Source organism: Natator depressus, chromosome 6 (assembly GCF_965152275.1).
Source record: "Natator depressus isolate rNatDep1 chromosome 6, rNatDep2.hap1, whole genome shotgun sequence".
Lineage (NCBI taxonomy): Eukaryota > Metazoa > Chordata > Testudines > Cheloniidae > Natator > Natator depressus.
The window spans coordinates 59,334,393-59,356,748 of NC_134239.1; the positions used below are offsets into that span (position 1 = coordinate 59,334,393).

General features: G+C 52.3%; 1 protein-coding gene across 3 annotated transcripts in view; it reads right to left on the reverse strand.

Annotated features, from left to right (window-relative positions):
• Positions 1 to 1,523: 1,523 nt before the first annotated feature.
• Positions 1,524 to 22,356, reverse strand: part of ARHGAP1 (Rho GTPase activating protein 1) — a 41,259-nt gene continuing 20,426 nt past the window's right edge. For all 3 annotated transcript variants that reach the window (XM_074955386.1, XM_074955388.1, XM_074955387.1), the window contains exons 4-13: positions 16,130 to 16,217; positions 15,659 to 15,790; positions 14,973 to 15,059; positions 14,170 to 14,268; positions 13,242 to 13,349; positions 11,681 to 11,757; positions 9,243 to 9,320; positions 8,337 to 8,465; positions 7,865 to 7,968; positions 1,524 to 5,569 (exon numbers count right to left, since the gene is read on the reverse strand). In XM_074955386.1, coding sequence (XP_074811487.1) covers positions 5,390 to 5,569; positions 7,865 to 7,968; positions 8,337 to 8,465; positions 9,243 to 9,320; positions 11,681 to 11,757; positions 13,242 to 13,349; positions 14,170 to 14,268; positions 14,973 to 15,059; positions 15,659 to 15,790; positions 16,130 to 16,217 — 1,082 coding nt within the window. In that variant the 3' untranslated portion in view covers positions 1,524 to 5,389. The remainder of the gene's footprint in view (positions 5,570 to 7,864; positions 7,969 to 8,336; positions 8,466 to 9,242; positions 9,321 to 11,680; positions 11,758 to 13,241; positions 13,350 to 14,169; positions 14,269 to 14,972; positions 15,060 to 15,658; positions 15,791 to 16,129; positions 16,218 to 22,356) is intronic.

Below are 22,356 nucleotides of genomic sequence, written 5' to 3' on the forward strand. Positions count from 1 at the left end.
TCTAGTTATGGAACAGGGCTGGGAGAGTAAAGGGGCAGAGCTGGCAATGAGCAGGCAGCACTGCTGTCTCAGAGAAGCATTAGTAAAGAGAGTGAGAATTAATCTAAAGGGGGGGAGGTGCAGTGGTGGGAATCTTTGATGTAACAGAGGGAAAAGGAGTGGCTTTTCCTTGTTTGTGCAATGACACAGCATCCTGTCTTGTACAGACTGCACTGTTTGTTGGGCCCGTGTGAACAAACATTGTCGTGGTGCCAGCTTCATCCCATGTTGCACAACTCAGGGTAGAATAGGTGAACAGAAATCTAGAGCTAGACCCAGACAAAGGGCTGCTTGGAAGAGGGCCCCTAACGCTTGTAAATCCCTTTTAGCGACATGCTTACACTTGAATAATTAATTCCCAGGCTGGCTCTGGGCACCAAAATGTTATCTTGCTTCTCTAGCTGTGACTTCTCCATAAACAAAAGCTTGACTGGCAGCACTTCAAGTTTCAGATGGGAGCAGAAAATCCAGCTGGGTTTAGTCTGCTTCCTCTGTCACCACCAGCCCCACAGATCCTGCAATCAGAGCAGAGCTGGCAATTGCATTCATGGTGTGCCAAGTAGAATAGCTTCAAGGGTGGTGTTCTACATGCTGTGGAGATTGCTCCATAGGCATGCCAGGGGCAGAAAACGCACCTTTCTCTCCCAGTGAACAACTCTGCTGGTGACTCAACCAGGAAGGTGTGCTGCACAGGGGGTGAATCTGTACATGGCAAATGAGGGGCATTTCTAGATCCCTTCACTAGCCCTTGTTTAATCACCCCCTTCCACGGGCAGCAGCCCATGCGGTTTGGGCAGATGCTGTTCTGAGCTCCTCACCTGCTGAGGTGAGAAGGGAAAAGAAAGCTGGATTATAAAGCTGATCCCCTTCCCTTCCTGCTCAGGTGCAGGAGGCCTGGGGGGCGGGAGCACTCTTAGCACTGGGCTACTGGAATAAAGGGGGGGCTGCAGCAGGCCCCCCCCTTTTTTTTTGCAAGATCGCATGGACCAGATCAGCTCTAGCACCAGGAAAGGGGGCCCAGCTCTGAGTCCCAAGTGGAGGAAGGCACAGAACTACCTTTTGAGGCCCCCACCTCTCTCCTTGATGATAATTCCTCCTGGCTAGCTTAGGCAGTTCTCCGCCCAGCTCTCTGGCCTTTGTGAATCCTGTTCTTAGGCACTGAACTCTCCCACTGCACAATATAGGGAATCTGGCACCTAACCTGGACTTCCGGATTCCAGGGGACAGTAGGGTGCCTAATGTTAGGTGGTGCAGTGCCTGAGTCCCCTTTGTGGATCTAGCACATGGCTCCTGCCCATTGAGTGGGGGAAGCAGTGCTGTCCATAAGTGTGTGTACACACCATGGAGAGGCACAAGGAGGATGGACCATGCACAGCTCTGCCCTCTGCTCACAGTTGTAGCTGGGTGAATAACCAGCCATTCTGCTTTCTCTTGTAGATCAGCCCCAGAGGCTGCAGCTTGGAGAAATACACCATGCTCTGGGGCTGAGTTTTGGTTTTTATTGAAATACAAAAAAGTGCAAACTGTGAAATACAGGATCGGTGCAGTGTAGAAGGAAATAAACATGGAAGTGAATTAATGTCTCAGTAAAAACCCCAGCCCTGTGCCTGCTGAACATCAACTGGAGAGAAGGCAGGGAACACCAGCAACAAAAAGCAAAGCTATAAATTGCACTAGAGCCCCACTGCTTGAAAGAGCAACCAGGGGCTAGTTTGGCCCTCAGAGGTCTCTGCTGAGTCAGCAGAGCAGTTACCATAAGGCATCATATTGACCTTGCCTTCATCTGCATCACCCAAAGGCTCTGGTTGCAGAAGAGAGAGGCAGAGAGCTGACAGCTGGGGCCAGTTGTGGAGTGTGTGCTCACAGGTTGCTCAGACACCACTGGAATGAGGGGGGGAGGGAAGTTGGGTGCCGCAGAGCAGGGCACAGAGAGGAGACAAAACATGTCACCCTCAAAGGGCCGCTGTGGCCAATATTTAGTATGGAAGCCACGCTGGGGAAGGGGCCCTTGGGCAGCTGTACCCAGGAGGAGGGGACACTATGGGAGACAAATACAGAAGAACCATGGGCCCCTAACATGCTACCAACCACCTCTTACAGGCACCAGGGACTAGAACGTAGTCTCTTGGGCCAAGGTTGGTCCTCTAGCCACTCCAGCTACCTGCATGTTGCCACCCTCCCAGCTCTGCCTCAGGCTGTACACCCAAGGAGGCAGCCAGACTAGGAAGGCAATTCAGTCCTGAGTTAGTTGGCAGAGACGTGGACTCAGTTGCCCACCTGCCACCCGGCATGGGGAGCCAAGGACTGCAGTCAGGCCCAGGCCACAGCTTCACACACAAGCCACAAGAGTAGTATTTTCATAAAAGGCATCCCGAAGAATAAATTGCAGTAGCAAAGTAGTGATCGCTGATGTGCCTGTTCCAAGCCTCTTGGCAGCTCGGGGAAAGCAGGCAGGGGTTGGGTAAAGGAATGGGAATATTTACACTGGAGTGCTCCCAAGACCTTGCGAGCCCATTCCCACCATCTGCAGTACCAAGAGCCTGACCTTGCTCCAAGTCTGCTCCCTTCCCCATGCAGGGCTCTGCCCCAGGAGCAGGGTCAACCCCTAGCACAGGGATTTGCAGCAGGTCCCATTACACTCAATAGGAAAGCCATAAACTCAGGAGTTTTAACTATATAGAATATTTTTTAAAAGTGTCTCTTGGAAGCTAAGGAAATACCTGCCCCAAGTGCAGCCTCAGCCTGCCCCTGCCGCAGCACAGCCCAGCCCAGCCCAGCTTTTCTCAACACCGAGCAGGTCAGGCTTCAGTGCTCCCAGCTGGAACTCACTGCAGGGAGCCATGGATGAGCCTGTAGCCAGGTCCTTGTGCCCCAGCCCATGGGGAATTTCTGTTCTAGGCTACTGGGCTGAAGCTTCTGGTTGTTCCCAAGGCAACCAGCAGGTATTTCCTTTCCTCTGGGCAGATCTAGGCCAACAAACATTTAGCTGTGGCCCAGATAACGTCAGCAAGCCCAGCCTAGCTTGGCTCTGAAATGCATGCAGGAGGGGATACTCCCTTCAGATGGGGAGACAGAAGATGTGATATGGGGTCACGGAGACAACACCCCTTTCCAGAGTGTCCCACGGAGCATGGCCTAACAAAACTCATGGGACGAGTGTAGGGCTCTTCCTACACTGCCCCCCTCCCCCCCCACTTCAATAGGAGCACTGAGTCCCTCCAGCTTTCCCAAGAAACCTCCATGGCAGAGCTACCCTCCATGCTGGATCTAGCAGAAGTCAAGGTGAACTAGAAGCCCTCTGTGACCCACCCAAACCATCACTATGGACTTATTCACAGCAAAGGGCATTTGTGTCCCAGCCCAACAGGCAGAAATTCAACTCACAGAGCAGCACGTCCAGATCCAGGCCTGGTCCCTCCCCTCCATGGGCCCTTCAGCCTCCCAGAGAGAGATTCACTCAGTACCCAGGGTGGGATGGGTGGCCCCAAGCCATGCACAATCTGTTCTCCAGTCCTCAGAATTCTCTGCTCCTCCACTTGCCCATCTCACCCTTTTGTGGGTCACCCCAAGAGCAGCCAATCAATCGGCAATAGCTAGAGTTGCCGAGCTGGGCCTGGGCTCTATTGCAGGACAGAGTTCTTGCCAATCCTGGGTCCCTGCTCCTAGGCCTGGCAGAGGAGACCCCATTCCTGTTGTTGGTGCTCATCAGTTTGTCTATTTTTAAACCAGGATATCAGCCTTTGGTCACTTTCGAGGGCAGGTTAAAATCCTATTAAAAGCAGATCAACTGCCACTTTATAAAATGAGCTCTGCTTGGTCCCAATGTTTCCCCACTGCTGTGGTGCAGCTGGGAGCAGGACTGGCCAGGGGGAGCAGGGCACAAGAATTATGGGTCTTGGGGAGTGAGGCTAGAAACTGAGAGTCTCGCTCCGGTGTGAAAGCTCCTCTCTCACAGGAGCTGCTCTGTTCCTGAGCCTGGCCTGTAGAGAGCCATCTCCCTCCCTAGCACATAAGGGGTGCATCGAAGTAGCTCTCCTGAAGGGGTGGAACCGACACTTGGGGTAGTGAGGAGCTGGGCTAGGGGCACGCTGTATGCTTTGGCACGTGAGAGCTCAGCACCTGGGCAGGTTCCTGCAATCCAGGCCTCTCACACTCTGGCTAAGGTTTGGCCTCAGTGCACAGGCCCTTCCCTTCGGGCCATATTCTCACTTACATTTTTGCTGGATAAAATTTCACTCACCCCGAAGTCAAAAAGCAGCTGGGCTCAGGGGCTGGCCAGCAAATAAACAGGGGACCCAGGATGTCCCTGTGCTGCAGCCATGAGGAAGGGCAGTGTCAATTGTGAGGTTTGGCAGTGGGAAATCAAGTGCCACCAGGGCACTTGCTCCCTGCATGATTCCAACAAGCTCACTGATCACAGAGCATTACAAAGGGGACCCCGCATCCCCATGCAGCGCATGCCCACTGAGGCCAGGTCTGGAGTAAAACCCTCCCACCACGAGCTGAGGACAAAGCCAAGGGGACCATTAGAGCCAGAGCAGAGTAGTCCTGGGCTACCACCCGCCACACACCCCATGCCCATCACAGCCCTGTTAGTGAAGGTGAACAGCACCCACAGTGGATGCTAGCGCCCCTTGGAGAGGCATTACTGGCTCCTCGTAGTAGTAGTGCCAGCAGGGGGTGGGGCTAAGCCAACTCCCCTCAGTCACAGAGTCTCTGGCAGGGCCCAATGGCCCAGCCCCCCGAGAGTCAGTTTCTCCTTCACACGCCTGCTGCGAGCCAAGGGGAGGGTTGGTGTTAGCCCAGGAGCTGTCCTCACTAACACCTGAAGCACAAGGCTTACCTGACCTGCTCTGGGTGAGGGCGGGAGCCAGGACTCTGCACTCAGCTCCTGAGAGGAGGGGCTGACACAGGAAGCCTCCTGCCACACAACTCGAGCCAAGTTCTGCCCAGGTGATGCAGGCAGGAGGAATGAGCTGGGATCTTGGGGCATTGCACAGAAGAGGGGTTGCTGCGGGGAGGAGAGGAGGGCAGAAAGAAGCCCCGTGAGGGGAAGGAAGGAGGGAACAGCCCCCAGTAGGGCAGCACGGCCAGGGATGAGCTGCACAGAATGGCCATGGGGACAAGACTCCACTCCCAGGAATGGGGAAACCAGCTCCCCCTTCCCGACCTCTGGCAAATGGTTGCCTGCTCACTCACTCTCACACCATCTCCACAGCCCTCACTCAGCTCAGCGCCTGCAGCTCCAATGGACCCTCTGTGCTGGAGGCTCCTGGCCACGGCTCCACGATAAGGTAGGAAGAGGGAGGGGGAAGGTGGGCACAGTGTGCTAATGTGGGCTGGCCCCGGCTCAAGCCTCCATGTCCTGGAACAGCACCCCCTGGTAGTCCAGCAGGAACTTGGTAAAGGTGTTGATGGGCTTGATGGCCTTGAGGGTGATGGCTACATCCTTATCCCACAGCAGGTTTGGGCCGAAAACCACGGCCAGGTTGGTGTTCGTCATCTTGTTTACGTCACTGTGAGAGGAGACCTGTGTGGGAGGGAGAGAGGACCCCTAATGACTCAGAGCAGCAACAACAGTATCAGCACTCTGCCCTCCCTGGTGCCTCACAACCCCTCGGTAGGGTCTCAGGCGCCTAACCTAGAGGGGGAAACTGAGGCACATGAAGCAACACAATGCACCCGGGAAGGAGAGGCAGGCTTGCGATGAAGACACTTGACTGGGCCTCAGGGGACCTGGGTTCAATTCCCAGCTCTGTCACAGACTGCCTGTGAGACTCTAGGCAAGTCACTTGGTCTCTCTGTGTGTCCAATCCCCACCAGTGAATAGGGATGACAGTCCTTCCTTTCTCTCTCGGTCTTGTCTCCACGGCAGGGACCTCTCTCGCTGGGCCCTGAACCTGGCTCTCTAGGAGGCGCTGCAATACAGACGATGACAAAGGCAGAGCAGGAGAGATTCCAGCAGCCATGAGCCCAGGCCTCTGCTCTAACCACCCTCTAATTTAGCTGCAAACTGAAGAGCAACGTGGATGTGACCCTCAATTACCCCAACCTTCCCCAACTCTGGAAAAGCTGGAGGGGACTGATAGGCCTAGAAGGGGTGGGGAAAGCAGGGAATAGAGTCCAGGGTCCCGCCCTGACCCCCAGGAACTGTCAGGGAGGGATGGCTAGGGTGATATACAGGGTGCAAAACCTGCAGGGCTTTTGAGATGGCAAGTGACACCCTGACATATTCTGCACCAGCTGGCAGGCCACACAGACACCTTGACCCAGCAGGTGCTGTCATCAAACATGCCCAAAGCACTAGGGGCTGGTTGTTTCTGCCCCTTTTGCTGGGGATAGACTTGGCTCAGTAGAGCAGCTTCCACAGCAGTGGGAAGCTCCCTGCAAGTCCAATAGGGCAGGATCTGGAGCTCATTTTCTATCCCGTTCTCACTGCACACCTGTTTCTGGTCTTTACCTGTGTGACGTTATTGACTTGAACTGGGACCATATAGATCATTGTTGCAACCAAGGTCCTGTAGTGGCACCAAATCTTATATAAAGGGGGTCAAATGAGGTGTCTAAGACAAGGTTATGGTTTGCTGGTTATGATTATGCTACCTGTAGGTGTGTATCATTTTTATAGTTGAAGTTATGAATATTGGCTCTGTACTGTCTGTATTTCAAACTTATGCTATGCTTTTGGGTGACGCCTCAGACAAGTTGGTGTCAGCTCTGCCTAGCCTGCTTGATGGCCCATTAAGGACCATCAGCCATACAACTGACCCATAGAGAGACGGCAGACATGCCTTAGGACAGAACAAGTTATGCAGGGACCTGCCTATGGACAGAACTCTGAGGTTTTTCCAGGCCATGTAATGGACAGCTTGTCTTTGGAACAAAGAAAGACCACATGGCAAGAGACTATAAAAAGCTGCTGCAGCTCCTCCATCTGGTCTTCAATCCTGCTTCCTACCTCTGGAGGGACTTGGCTACACTGAAGCTCTGAACAAAGGACTGAAAGAGATGAGATTTGATTTGATTTGATTTGAACCCGCAGTTTATTCCATCACTGCTGCAAGCCTGAACCAAGAACTTTGCCATTATTCTATGTAATTGATTCCATTTAACCAGCTCTAGCTCTCATCTATATCTTTTTCCTCTTATGAATAAACCTTTAGTTTTTAGATTCTAAAGGATTGGCAACAGCGTGATTTATGGGTAAGATCTGATTTGTATATTGACCTGGGTCTGGGGCTTGGTCCTTTGGGATCAAGAGAACCTTTTTTCTTTTACTGGGGTATTGGTTTTCATAACCATTTGTCCCCATAACGAGTGGCATTGGTGCTGATACTGGGAAACTGGAGTGTCTAAGGGAATTGCTAGTGTGACTTGTGGTTAGCCAGTGGGGTGAGACCAAAGTCTGCTCTGTTTGGCTGGTTTGGTTTGCCTTGGTGTGCACAGAAACCCCAGCCTTGGGCTGTAACTGCCCTGCTTGAAGCAATTTGTCCTGAATTGGCACTCTCCGTTGGGTCCCGCCAGAACCAGCCTTGTTACAACCTGCACCAGGAGTTTCACCCTGTCTCAGCTGCTGTCCTGCCCTTTGCCCCCCACCCCCAGCCCCAATGGGAGGAACTACCTGAGCCTGAAATGTCAGAGTCGGTTCCAACCCTTGGGGAAGGGGGACGGAGGGATAAAGAAGCTTGGTTTCCTGGCCGAAGCCGCGCTCTCTCTCAGCTGGGCAGCGTGGGTTGGGGAGGGAGGTGAATGGGCAGTAATGGAGCTTGGCCCACGTGCAGTGAGCTAAGAGGAGACCGCCTTAGCACCAAGTGGAGCAGCAAACCTCCGCCAGGAAGGCCATCAGGAAACAGAGCACTTGGTAGTTTTCCTCGGGCAGGGTCTGGAGGGTTTTGCGAACAACATCCACACGATTCGACTCCTCCACATCTGAAAGGGAAACATGCGGCACGTGAGTAGGTGAGCAAGACCCTAGCTCGCACCAGGCAATGAAGGGGGAGAACCTCCAGCTCCCACCAACCAACAGGGTGACCCTGACTCACACTGGGAGACTCCTCTGATAGGAGCCCAGCTCACAATGCATGGGTACCCCAGGCAGGACTCCCTCTCCTCCCCATACCATGCATACTCCCTTGGCAATGGGGGCCCATCCATACTGCCTGGATTCCTTGGAAAGGCACCAGAGCCACAGGCTAGGATCAGAGAGCATAGCTGTATGTCTGAGGTAGCCTGGAGGAGATCCCTGCCCTCAGGGAGCTCAGACTTCAATTGATTGTACCCTCTTGCCCCCAACTCACTCTGGAAGTTGACAACGTGGTTGTAGAGGCTAAAGGTCAGCAGGGGCTCTGGCAGCTCCCGCAGGAATGTCTTGAGGATCACGGCAGCAAGGTGAATGTCCTCATATTGCTGGAAATCCATCGGTATCCCTGGGGACAGAGAGGAGGCACAGGCTCAGAGCCCATCTATCAGAGCACGAGCACACTGCCTAAGGGAGAGGGGCAAGGGGCAGAACTCCCTCCAGATCAATAGAGCAGAGCACAGGGTCAAAGCCCAGCTCTGGAGCAAAAGCTCCCTGGGGACGAGCATGAGGCCAGACTCACTTGAGATGGAGGTAACTTACTTGCCCACAAGACAGAAGCAACAGCTCTGCCAATTCCAGTCCAATGTCCCCAAGGCTCATCACCCCAAACAGGAGTCTATTCTGGTCTTGGTCTCATTCTCCAGGGCAGCAATGGGAAGGGTGCATGCCCAGCCCTGGGAAACAGAAGGGGCTCCTCAGGGAGCAGGTGGGGAGAGGGAGACGAGCCTCTCCTGAAACAGGGATGGGGGGTGCGCACTTTGTACTGCTCAAACACAAATCCTCTGGCAGATTACAGGCAAAGTTCAGTCCCCCTTGGCCAGCAGGATGGAGAGCAGCATTCAAATAGACTTTCAGATCACAGTGGAATGAGTTGATCCCAGCCTAGATCTAAAGAGGTACTCGTCCACACACTCCTGTGTAGTGCTAGATGGAGCTCATATTCCCCAGCACTGGGTGCAGAGCAAGAAGCATGATGAGAGCAGAGCCCCAGAACAGGAACAGTGCAGAGGAGCAGAGTCTGAGGGTCAGGATTGGTGAGGACCAGAGAACTCTAACTTGGTGGTGGGTGTTGGGTGAGGTGGAGGGGTCACGGCGCAAGGTTTTCCTGAGGAGGGACACTTACCCATGTTGTATTTTTGTTGGACCTCTTTGACAATCTGTGTGGAAGCTGATCTCCGGAAAATCCCCTCTTTGGTCAGAGCTGGGGAGAGCGAGCAGAAGGAAAGGGAGAGCTCAGACCAGGCCTGTCACACCGGAGCTCTCTGACCTTTCCTTGCGAGCCACAGCACACAGCAAGGCTGTCAAAGCACCAGCTTCTCCCATGTGCACAGGAAACCTCTGCACACAGCTGTGGAGAGAGCACTGCCCATGCCCAGTGTGCTCTGTACCTCGGTGGAACATTCACCACCCCCATGTTCATCCTTGTAAAATGATTGCATGGTATCCGATGCAAAGTTTGTCGTGTCGGGTGTCTTCGGAAGGCTCATGATGCACTGAGCATGGTTGTTACAGTGATGTTATACTAATTGTTACAGTAAAGGTATAATTTCATGTATATAGTTATGGGGCTGAAAATGTAACCTCATGGCTTAAAGCAAGCCCAGGCAAAAACTCTCCAAGACCAGAGAGGCAGTTCACACCACATCAGGGCAGGTATGGGACAAACCCATCCCAGCCTCACAGGAACAAAAGACACTGGCCTAGGCAGCAACAAAATAATCTGTTAGACTCTCAAGGGAGTCACCCCCCTTCCTTTGGTCAGTTTGGAACTGTGATGAGATAACGCTCACCTAACTCCGAAATTGAGGGGGAGGGTGGGCGGGTAATGCCAAGAGGAAAGAAAGGGCACGATAAAAGGGAGACATATTTGCCATGCTCTCTCTCTCTTCCACCTACATCTACAGCAGAGGTGAGCAAACTACAGCCTGCGGGTCACATCCGGCCCACGGGACCGTCCTGCCCGGCCCGGGAGGCTAGCCCCCCTCACCTCTCCTCCCTCCCCCGCTATTCCCTCTCCCCCCACAGCCTCAGCTCACTGCACTGCTGGCACATGCTCTGGGCGGCAGAGCAGTGAGCTCCTGGGGCAGCGCAGCTGCAGAGCCCAGCCTGACCCGGTGCTCTGTGCTGCGCAGTGCGGCTGCCTGACCTGGTGCAGCCACGCCGCCAGCCACCGGTCAGGGGGCAGGGAGCGGGGGTTGGATAAAGGGCAGGGGAGTTCGGGTGGTGGTCAGGGGCCAGGGATGTGGATAGGGGTTGGGGCTGTTGGAGGGCGGGGAACAGGGGGGTTGAATGGGAGCAGGGGTCCCGGGGGGGACAGTCAGGAAGGAGGGGGGGTTGGATGGGGCAGCGGGGGACAGTCAGGGGCAGGGGTTCCGGGGACAGTCAGGGGACAGGGAGCAGGGTGGGGTGGATGGGGCAGGTGTCCCAGGGGGGCAGTCAGGAAGGAGAGGGGATGTTGGATGGGGCGGTGGGTCTGGGGCCGGTAAGGGAGAAGGGGCGGTTGGATGGGGCAGGGCTCCTGGGGGGAGGGGGGCAGTCAGAAAGGGGGGGGGGTTGGATGGGGTGGTGGGGGTAGTTAGGGGTGGTGGGTCCGGGGCCAGTCAGGGAGAAGGGATGGTTGGATGTGGCAGGGGGTCCGGGGTCACCGGGGGGCTGTCAGGGGGCGAGGGCCATGCCGTGCGTGCCTGGCTGTTAGGGGAGGCACAGCCTCCCCTAACCAGCCTTCCATACAATTTCAGAAACCCAATGAGGCTCTCAGGCCAAAAAGTTTGCCCGCCCCTGATCTACAGACACCACACCGAGGGACTGAAGCACTGATCAAAGGGGAAAGCCTGGCTGAAGAGCAACCAGCCAGCCTGTGGTGAGAAGCATCTAAGTTTGTAAGGGCACTGAAAGTGTTAAGATCAGCTTAGAAAGCGTTTTGCTTTTATTTCATTTGACCAAATCCAACTTGTTATGCTTTGACTAATAATCACTTAAAATCTATCTTTATAGTTAATAAATCTGTTTGTTTATTCTACCTGAAGCAGTGCGTTTGGTGTGAAGTGTGTCAGAGGCTCCCCTTGGGATAACAAGCCTGGTACGTATCAATTTCTTGGTTAAATTGACGAACTCATATAAGCTTGCAGCGTCCAGCGGGCATAACTGGAAACTGCAAGACAGAGGTTCCTAGCGTTGTGTCTGGGACCGGAGATATTGGCTAGTGTCATTCGGTTATACAATCCAAGGAGCAGCTTACATGCCGGAGGCTGTGCACGAACAGCCCAGGAGTGGGGGTTCTCACAGCAGAGCAGGGTAAGGCTGGCTCCCAGAGTCAAGGATTGGAGTGACCTAGCAGATCACCAGTCCAGATAACACCAGAGGGGAATGTCAGACCCAGACACTGTGCAGGAAGGAGGGCATGGCAGGATCTCTCTTCTTGGCTCAATCAATCATATTTGGGCTCCAAATTGTTCTATGGTCATTTTCCTTCTGTTTCATAAAGATCTGATTGGCATTAGGAAGGGGAGAAGGCACCTGCATGGTACTGAATTGGGTTGAGGGTTTCATTTATGCACTCACCATGCTCCCGCAGATAGGCAATGGTTTCCCTGACCACCAGTGGGACGGGGGCCTGATCAGAGCTCTTCTCCCTTAGGCTGTGGGGAGAACAGAAGGTTAGAGGTTGCCAGTTACCTCTCGCCCACATGCAGCTCATCACATCTGACATATGTACGTAGCAGGGACCTCTGCGGGATCCCTCTCCCCACCCAGTCCTGTCCCACTCTTTGCCCCTCAGCCTGTTCCCCCTCCCTCTCCCCAGCCCAGTCCAACCAGGGCAGCATCCCACATGTTTTTGATACTACAATACACGTATGTTACGCTGCCTCCTACTGCTGGTCTGTGTTGAGGAGCAGCAACTGCATTACAGCCAGCGTCAGGGGCCCAAGCTGGAGGCTTTGGTTGCTGGGAAGGGGCCAGGAAACAATTGAGGTGGCTCTGTGGGATGCAACTCCTTTTTCTTTCTCCGCTTTAGGCAAGAGCAAAGGGGAGTTTAAATGTAGGGGAGGGAAGGACAGGAATCCACCTAGACAGCAGCTAGCTGCTGTGTATTACTCTCCAACATCTCCCATTACATCCCGCAATGACAAATGACAAATGGTTCAGTTCAGATGATCAGTAATGTAATATCTAATGTGGACATGTACATCACCATCATTTGGCTTCGGAGTCAAACCCCCATTGCAAAGAATGGGCCAAGTCACCTCTTTCAGAGAGATTGGTTCAGGACGCCTGCAAGCTCAGCCAGCAGTCACTGTGCTGGTTACACTGAGCTCACATTTGGAAGGCTTTCACTGCAGCCAGAAGGGCTAGAAAATCACTTCCCAAACTGCCTCAGGGAGAACTGCCTGAGCACATGGAGCTGGTTCCTCCTCATTTCCAGTGGCCAAATTGCATTAAAAGCTAAAAATACATTAAATAATACTTTGCTGATGTCACTTTCCCATGTCAGCAATTCTGAAGCTGCCTCAGGGATGTGATGTGACCAGGAAAGGGTGGGGAGGCAGAGGCAAGGGTGAATGGGAGGGGATGTGTCCCTGAGAAACCCTCTATTAAAACAGCATTGAAGCTATGGAAAAAGTTGAGGGTCAGGTCCTCTGCCCTGCTCCAGCAAAACAACACAGGCCTAATGCCATTTTAGCCGGCCCCTTGAGGAATCCTCCCACTCCAGGAATCCTCATATGGCAGAGAAGTGCCATCATGGCTTGTACTCCAGCCCTTCCCACTCCTAGCCCCACGCACACAGGCATGTAGCTGGGGTGTCCTGGCACCCCAGTAAATCCTCAGTTACTGAAACAACCCCTTGCGGGCTGTTAGCATGTTAGAGAAGCCCTGCAGCGTCTCTAGTTTACACCAAGAACCAGCCCAGCAATCAGGCAAGCCACGATTTGAGGTGGGCAGAGGGTAGCTCAGGATCTGGGCTAGAGAATTGAGTTTTTCTAAATGACAACTCAGATTCTGCAGCAATTTCAAGAAACGGACAATTTCGAGGCCATTTCTGCAACTGCACTATTGCATTATACACAGGGCTCTGGCATTAGCTGGCCCAGCAGCCAAAGCCACGCAACTCTAAGATACTCACTGCTGCAGAGAGACCCCAAACTGCTGGTTTGGCAGGGGTGGGCGCGGTGGGGTCAGCTTCTGGGGCACTTGAGAGGGTTTCTGCAGTGATTTCAGGTACTCGTCATATCTGTAGTGAGAGAGACAGATTGGTAGGGAACCAGCCCATCTCACACAGGGACCACCAACCAGCACACCCGGCACCCACCCCACTGCTTTGTGAATGCAACCAACCCAGCCCCTGCTGCTGATCCACTGGGAACTGCCCCAAAGACAGCTCTAGCCTAGTACTTGCTGACCCCAAGGACAGGCAGCTCAGGACTGCTGGGGCAGCAAGACCAAAGGGCTCAGCCTCCAGCGGAGAAGAGGGAGCAAGGGGGGAGCTTGCTGGGATGAATAGGGAAAAGACGGGGCAAAGGACCATGCACCTAGGAAGTCAGGGCAAGTTTGTTGGAAGACAAGAGGTGATGGGGTGTGGGTGTGCGTGTGCATGGGAGAGAGGTAGAGCCACAGGGATCTGAACAGGCTGGAGGTGCAGTTGAAGCACCTTTGGGAGGCCACAGAGGAAAGCTGAAGTGAGAAGGCCCCACTGAGCTTTTGAGAAAAGTGGATGCACAGGCAGCAGCAGACAGGGAGGGACAGCAGAGAGATGCCTGGGGGTAAAGTCACTTGCCTGAGAGGAGACCAAGAGGCAGAAGAGACAGAGGCAGCAAAGGGGCCAAGTGGGCCTGAGCCAGGCATTGACGCTGAAGACAGGCAGGAAGGAGAGCTAGGAAGAGCCCCCTCTCTGAGGCACCCTGGCGCTGCTACCTTGGATGAACCATCACTTCGGAGCAAAACAAGGCCCCTCCCCATTGCTTCCTTCCCCCTTGCCACTGTTTCCCCACCCTGCATCTTCCCTCCTCTCACGGAGCCTTGGGTAAGCAGGCAGGCAGGCCGCATGCTCTCACTTTAGCACCTGGCTTGGGATCCCCAGCTGCTCCAGCTTCACATGCTCCTCCAGCTCGCTCAGGAAGTTTGCATAAAAAATCTTCCGTCCAAACTTGAAACTGCAAAACAGAGGACAAGCAGCCCCATGAGGGATCCGGAGTGACTAACATCAGCAGAACTGGGGGAAGCCCAGGGCAAGAGCAGCAGGAGTGAGGGGCTGTTAGCAGAGCTGTCTGGGGGAGCAAGAGCTGGAAGATCATGGGGCCTGCGGGGCAGAATTGAGGGGCCTTGGCAGTGCTGGAGGCAGCACAGGTTCAGCAGTAGGGGCACCACACCACGCAGCTCTCTCTCAACCCCCATATTCCGTGAGGCACTGCTAAGGCTCCTCCACAGCCTGGCTCAAAGCCTGGCAAAGATGGGCTCTGCACAGCACAGCACTGCCCCTCCCTGCGCTCTGCAGCAGGCCAGAGTCCGCTCCTCTTTTCATTTTTGGCCCAGGAGGCTGGCGGTTTCACTGGTGACACGCTGAACTCAGTGCCCCTCTGGGTTTCATTCTCCTCCTCCCCTTCTGTCCTGGTGCTAACGCCTGGGACATGTGGCCTTTGCAGGGGCTGAGCTCCCCGGGCCCCAGCAGAGGGGCTCTTGTTTTGCCTGGATCTTTCAGAAATAATGGGAGGCATATCCCCCAAGAGGTTAATGCAGGAGGAGTCACCAGTGCAGGCACAGGAGGAGCTAGGAGCCTGTGCTCCCCTCCTGGCCTGCTGAGGAATGCTGCACATCCCCCTGCACCCAGGGAGCTTGAGCCAGCCTCCGCTGCCCCCACCTGATCAGAGGCTTGAAGAGAATCAGCAGAGTCTTGATGAACATCGTTGGGTGCACGATGTACAGCGCTTTGATGTTCTTCTTGTACCTGCCAAAGGAAGCCGAGTGAGGGAGAGCTCTGCCTGGGCTGGGGAGCTGGCCAGCTCCATCAGCTCAAGCCCTCAAATGGCTCCATGGGGCTCTAAGTCCCACCCTCCACACTCTCAGCGCACTGTGCCCCTCCCTGGGGCCCCCTGTGTTAACCCCATTCCCCAGCCTTCTATAACACCACTCTCCCTTTATTTCCTAGCCCTTAACCACCCAGCAACCTCAACCCCTGCTCTTTGTCACCCCACGACTCCACTCATGAGGCACTGCCCCATAAGGGGATGAGCTGCCAAATGGCCTGGACACTTGCGCTGACTCTTGCCTTTGCTAGCCCCCTGCTGACCCGGAGAACTTTCCACAAGAGCGGTTTGTACCCCTCACTCTGTCTATAGAACTTTCTATCTTCATAGCATTTGACAAACATCAGTTCACCCCCACCACCTACCAGCAGGTAGAGATGTGGGAGGGATCATGATCCCCATGTTACAAATGGGGAAAGGACTTGCCTAGGACATGCTTTAGCTCCAAAGAGGACCACACAGGGAGTCAGACTGTAGAAGAGAACTCAGGAGTCCTGTCCCATTGGCCACACCTACTCACTTGCGGTCAAATTCCCGGTAGGCATCCCGCAGCCAGCTCAGGGACGGCTTGTTCTCACTGGTGAGGCCATGGTGCAGATACACCAATGTGTAGTCACTCTCCACATACTGGTCCAGTGTGAACTTAAGATACCTGGGAAGACACAGGAACTTCTGAGCTCGCAGTATGCACTGGCATGTGTATAAGCTTGCTCCCTATTGGCCACAGTTGGCATAAGGAAAATTTTGCCACACTGCAGAAACGGAGGCACTTGTGCCCTGGGAGAGGAAGGAGAGGAGCATACAGGAGGGCAATTCCTGGCCGGGGGTTGGCTGGATGTGTGGGGTGCAGCCCATACCTAGTTGGAGATTATAACAGAGGGCACATATCCAGCCAGAGCAGCTGCTGCCTGTAGATCTGCCCCCTAGGACTCAGGGACTGTCTCAGATCCAGGCTGTCACGGGAGCAGTGGGCCCCCAAGGCAGTACTCACTGCAGCAGTTTCACATGGTCAAGTTGATGGCAGGGCGGCATCCGGCAGGCACTGAACAAAATGACTTTCCGTCCATAGTTGTCATCACCTGGGAATGAAATGCCAGAGATCACAGGGAGATTCAGGGACAACACTGGGCTCCCACCAGCATATGTGCAATGCAGCAGGAGTCCCTGTCCCTCCACCACAGGGCAGAAGCCTGGGATTTCACAGTAACCAACACAGCTTGCCTGACCTCTGCCTTAGCAGAGCCCACCTGGTCCATAGGTGGGGGAAGGCAGTGATCTGAGAGCACGCAGGGCCCTAAGGGCAAGTAATGTGAAAGATGTCTGGAGCCAGTGTGGAGTATATGCCACACAGCCAGCAGGAAAGGGCAGGATGTGGGACTCAGATGTCCTGAGGCATGCAGGAACTGTTCCCCACACAGTGGCCTCAGGTAGCGACACTGAAACAGAGATTGCTCAGAGTTGGGCACCTGCGGCACTGTGGCTGTGTGCATTGCTACAGAGATGTAAGTACCCCTAGTAGAGGGGAGACCTTCCCCTCGCAGACGCAGAGGCTTCAGAGCGCGGGCCCAGGGTATGTGCTTCTCTCCTGGCATATTTGCTCTTGCTTCAACTGAAGTTTGCTCCTGCATGCACAATGAAATCAGACCACACCCTAAGGGAGAGGGTAAAGCTGCACAAAGGACAGGCTGGCTCTGGGCAGGATGGAGCAGAGCAGAGCCAGGGGATGAGGGGCAGGCTCCACCACTCCCACTCCTTCCCAGAGCCTATCCTAGAGAAGTAGGAATTGGTACCACGAGCCTCTGAAGTGTTTTGCAGAACAATCTTGTTTACTGGCTTCATCACCTGATGCAGCCTAAGGGTATGTCTACACAACCAAGAAAAGCCCATGGCTGGCCCATAACCCTCTCATCCTGCAGGGTCCCAGCCCGAGCTCCAGCCCAAGCCCAGATATCTATACTGCAACGAAACAGTCTCAGCCCGAGTCGGCTGACATGGGCCAGCCATGGGTGTCTAGTTGCTGAGTAGACATACCCTAAAACTGTTCTGAAGAGATCACCTGGCAAATCCAGTGTGATTCTACCAAACTTAGCATGGGGACAACCCTACCCAACTCAAAGCCCAGCAAAGAACAGCTCTCATCACACCAGAAGAACTCCACCCTAGGGAGATGGTCCCTGATCCTCTCCTGTGGTTTCACAGATCCTGGGCCAGATTCTCACCTGACATAACTCTTATGATTTCAGTGGACTTCTGCCAACAGAGAATGTGGCCCCATGAATGAAGCCCTAGTAGGGAGATGAGGGGAGAGTTCAAGTGAGCGGATAGAGGGAATTGCACCCTATCTGATCCTGAGCTTTTCTCCTTTGTACTGATTCACTAAGCACGTGGGTACACAGAGCTCCAGTACAGCATGAACAGATATATCACCTGCATGAAGGAGCCCCCATCTATTTCCATCAGGGTGGCTTATTTTCAAATACCAAGAAGGGGTGGGAACAGCTTCCCTAGAGGACAATGAAGAGCAAAACTTGTCCCGAGAGCCTCAGTTTCCTGGTGAGCCAATGCAGCGTGTCCTGCCCAGTGAGAGAAGGGGGAGTACAGACTGTTCTAAGTTGCACCAACAATGCCACAAAGGCTGCCGCATGGAGAAGAAGCAGAAACTTTTCCCCATTTCAAACTGCAGAGTTGCCCGGTATCATTCACAACCACAATCACTTCTCCGGTTCCCCATTTAAACTCACCTCCCACAGGGCATGCAGCCACTTCTCTTCACATCCCTGCACTGGGATCTTGGACCCCAACTGCCCCTTTATTACAATCAATGCCCAGCAACTGAGATCTTTAGTCAAAACAGAGCAAAGCAGGTTATCATGTCTAACAAACAAGGGCCAATTCCAAAGTTTGCAGAAATAAAGCCTGCCTGCGCTAAGGCAAGTGCTTGTTGATGCCAAGAGCAGCCGCAGGTCCGCATGTGTGTGAGCATGGCCACAACACCCAAGAAAGCATTACCTCTCAGGGGCCAACAGTCCTCAACCCCATCCACGCAGTCCAGGCTGTGAGAACAGATTTCCTCTCCAGTCTGTCACTCTCATTTTCCCTTTCCACTGATATTTTATTGTAACTCACCAGACAATACAAGAGAATATGGAGTTCACCAATATAAACAAACTGGTCCCTGTACAAAAGTTAGGGAGACAACTGAGGCAATAGGGGACAGCTCAAGGTACAGGCCATGAGGGAGTGATCAACCATCACATGAACACAACAGTGGCATGCTGGGGTAAAAGGCACTGAGAGAGGACATGGTACCCAGCAGATACACAAGACCTGGAGAGGGTGATGCAGAGACCATTCGGAACAACTGTACACAGCCACAGCCAGGCCACAAGACCAACATCAAACAGATTATCCCATGGGCGCCCAAACTCCGTCTAACCAAGAAGCTTCTTGACAGCTTGCCATACACCCACTGTGCATAAATGGGTACATTGCAGCTGTCCTTATATTGAAAATGGAAGAGTAGCCTGCAAAGTCATGGGCTTGTGGATAAGGCACTATTACAGCTTCCCCATGTGGACAGGTCATTCAGCCTCTCTGCCTCAGTTCCTCATCTGTACAACTGGGATACTTCCGGACTTCACAGGGTGTTGGGAGTATAAATCTGTTTATGTTTGTGATGCTCTCATGCATTGTGATGATGGGGGCCCAGATAAGAATACAGAGAGACTCCAGGTCTCAGTACGCGGTGTGAAAAGGCGCTATATGTTGGGAACAGCACTCTCTCCTGGCCACCCCTCCAGATTAATAGCCACATGGTCCATATTTAACTGCCTTTCAAGCAAGGCTAGTTTGTGCAACAGAAGCCAGGAGTGGAGCCCAAGCATGGCCAAGTTCATGCCTTTGTTGTGAATGCTCTGCACTGATGCAATATCCACAGCAGAGTTCTGTGCTGAGGTCCTTGAGAAACTGATTTCTGAGCCTGGCAAATCACTAGACATGGACCAGCTGAAGCACATAGCCCTTAAGGGCAAATCAAACTCCAGTACCAAGACACCTGCCACTGGAGCAACATGAAAGACAACGCTTAGGGCCCAGAAGGCAGTGCCTGTAACCGCGATTGGTACAGAGTCCTGGTGAGAATGCCTGGTGCTGTCAGTTCTGTGGCCTGTGTTATACAGGAGGTCACACGAGATGATCACAATGTTCCCTTCCGGCCTCAGAATCTATGGATCTTGGACCAGCCTTAGAGAGGAAGGCAAATTCTCTTGGATACTTGCCAGAAGAAAGTAAACAGAAAGGGGCATCTAATCCCTCAGAGAGCTCCAGAAACATGGCCAGATTTGCCTTCCAAATCAGGATAGTACATTGTGTAAGGGCATTTAGGGAAGGTAGTTGGAGAACTATACTGAGACCAACATACCACCAGTGCCAGGGCTTCTCCTTAGCTTTCCTGTACTGAGCTCAGTCCGCTAACTTATAAATCACTTGAAACGAACTGCTTCAAATCCCATTTCCATCTGCCATCTCAGATCAGACTGGTCTTTCCAGACAAGGCAAAGCCAGCTCCCAAGCATTCAGGGGGGGTTGAATCACCAATGGTTCCAATTTATAAATGAGAAACTGCAGCCAATTCTACAAGCTTTTGGCTAGCTGAGGAAACTGCCTCCAGGTGACCGCTCTGCCTTGGAGAGAGCAGATCATGTTTGATCTCGGACAGATATTCCATTCCTTGTACTGTTTGGTTTTGAAAATGAAAAGTTAATCTTATTTCTAAGTCTCTAAATTTTAGCCACTTCTTTGCAGTGCAAACAGCTATTGCTCCCACTAAGCACAACCACAGACCTTGAACTAATGACTCCACTGTTCGTTTGTTCCCCTCCTCTCCCAAATGGGGTATGTTCAGCAATAACTCAATTAGCAAACAACCAGCAGTAAGTGATTATACAGCACCCAGAGTCCAAAGCATATAACAAACATCACACGTAGATGTCCAGAGACACAAGGAATTACTTTATCCAACACTGAAGTGCAGCTACCTTTGGAGTGGAACATAGCAACAATGCACAATGGTATGCAAAGAATAGTACTATATTCATTTCATAGCTTCCAAGGCCAGAAGGGACCATTGTGACCACCTGTATAACTCAAGCCATAGAATTGCCCCAAAATAATTTCCAGAGCAGAGCTTTTAGAAAGACATCTAATCTTGCTTTCAAAATTGCCAGTGATGAAGAAGCCCCACGACCCTTGGTAAATTGTTCCAATGGTTAATTACCCTCACTGTTAAGATTTTATACATTATTTCCAGCCTGAATTTGTCTAGCTTCAACTTCCAGCTATTGTATCATGTTCTACCTTCTCTGCTAGACTGAAAAGCCCACTATTAAATATTTGCTCCCCAGGTAGGTACTTACAGACTAATCAAATCACCCCTTAACGTTTCCGTTTTGAAGCGAAGTAGATTGAGCTTCTTGAGTCTACCACTGTAAGGCAGGTTTTCTAATCCTTTAATCATTCTCGTGGCTCTTCTCTGAGCCCTCTCTAATTTTTCAACACCCTTGAGGACTGAAACTAGTGTGAATTTAGGGAGACCCAACATAACTACTCAAACTAGAATCTGACCAGGACCCAAGGTAAACACCCTGAAAAGTACATGGTGTTTTTAAGGACCAAGTGGTCAGCACCTCCGTTTTCTCCCTCATGCGGAGGGCAGCATCTCCAGCAGCACAATACACTTCCAAATACCACACTGGGGCATTGGGGCAACAAGAATTATGATACCTTCTAAATCGTCAACACAATCCCTTGCTTTTTCTTAGAGTGCTGCCACTCAAATGTGTGAGATCACAGCCTGAGATGTGCTGGCTGTGTCAGAAGCACAAGGTGTATCAGAGCTATAATATAGTCCTGATAAGACCACTCTGCATTAAATGGAACCATAAACCCATTAAGGGAACTATTTGCTTAACTGTCTGCAAAACTCCCTAAACATTTCCAGGCGTGTTTCACCTGGGGAAACACTGCCCAGGCTACTTGAGATCTATGCCCTGATTTGAGTCTGTTGCATGATTAGGACAGTTAACTAGAAACAGTCCAGGAACCCTGACTATTCTTAATCTCTGTATGTACAATCAGATGGGTATCCAATTTCTATGCAAATCTCAAGTGGGAAATATCCTAGTATTTAGATATCATCCGAATGCAGTTAGACAAGGTCTGCCACCAAAGAGCCAGTGTTACAAAATATTCCAAAGATACAACATTCAGGGATGAGTATACGAAGTAGCAAAACTCAAAGATCTGGCCCTCAGCCACACTTGAGGTTCACAGACACTATAGGTCCAGAATGCAAGACTGCCTGATCAACCTGGAGCACTGCATGCTGGTACCTTTATTGGAGCAGAAGCCAGAAACAAACTACTCTATTTCATGCAATTTCAGGCTCCAGGCAAGTTGGTGACACAGCTGGGAAGGGTCAGATATCTCTGACATATTTTAGTTTCACTTCAATGCTGAAGCAGACTGAGCATTTCATGCAGACAGGAAGCAAATCCTACAATTTGCAGACATAGTTACTAGGTGTCCTAGCAGCCAGTCTCTCTTTATCTAGGTATTTCTTCCACACCCATCACCAAGGTACCTGACAACTACCAGAATTATAAAGCCATATGAAGACACCAGAGCCTTCATCCTTAATGGGTTTTGGGGAGAACCAAGAGAGGGTATCTGCGGAAGCTAGGGAGATGGAGTTGAAGTTGGCAAGATGCAGTTTTTCAAGGTTACATTAGGAACCAGCTGACTCCAGGATGACAGAAATATATCATACCTATTTAATGCTTTATTTGTACTTAAACTATTAAACTATTGCAGAGGGAGAAGGTAAAAAATGTAAAATGGGAGGAATATGCTGAGGGCATGGCAGACTGGGGAACAGGAAGAGATAAGGCAGTGGGGAACACCCACACAGAAAGAATTGCACTAAGGCAGCTGTAAAAAAACAAAATCAGAAGAAGAACTCTGTGTAAGCTTAAAAACTTGTCTCTTTCACCAACAGAAGGAGGTCCAATAAAAGATATTACCTCACCCATCTTGTCTCTGTGAAAAACAGTGGCATTTATCAGCAATTCCAGGGCCTGAGCAAAGGGCTCAGCCAGCAGAAAGTTCAAAGATAATGGAAAGAATTCCTAGCACCAGAACAGAGCTCATTTGCATTGACAA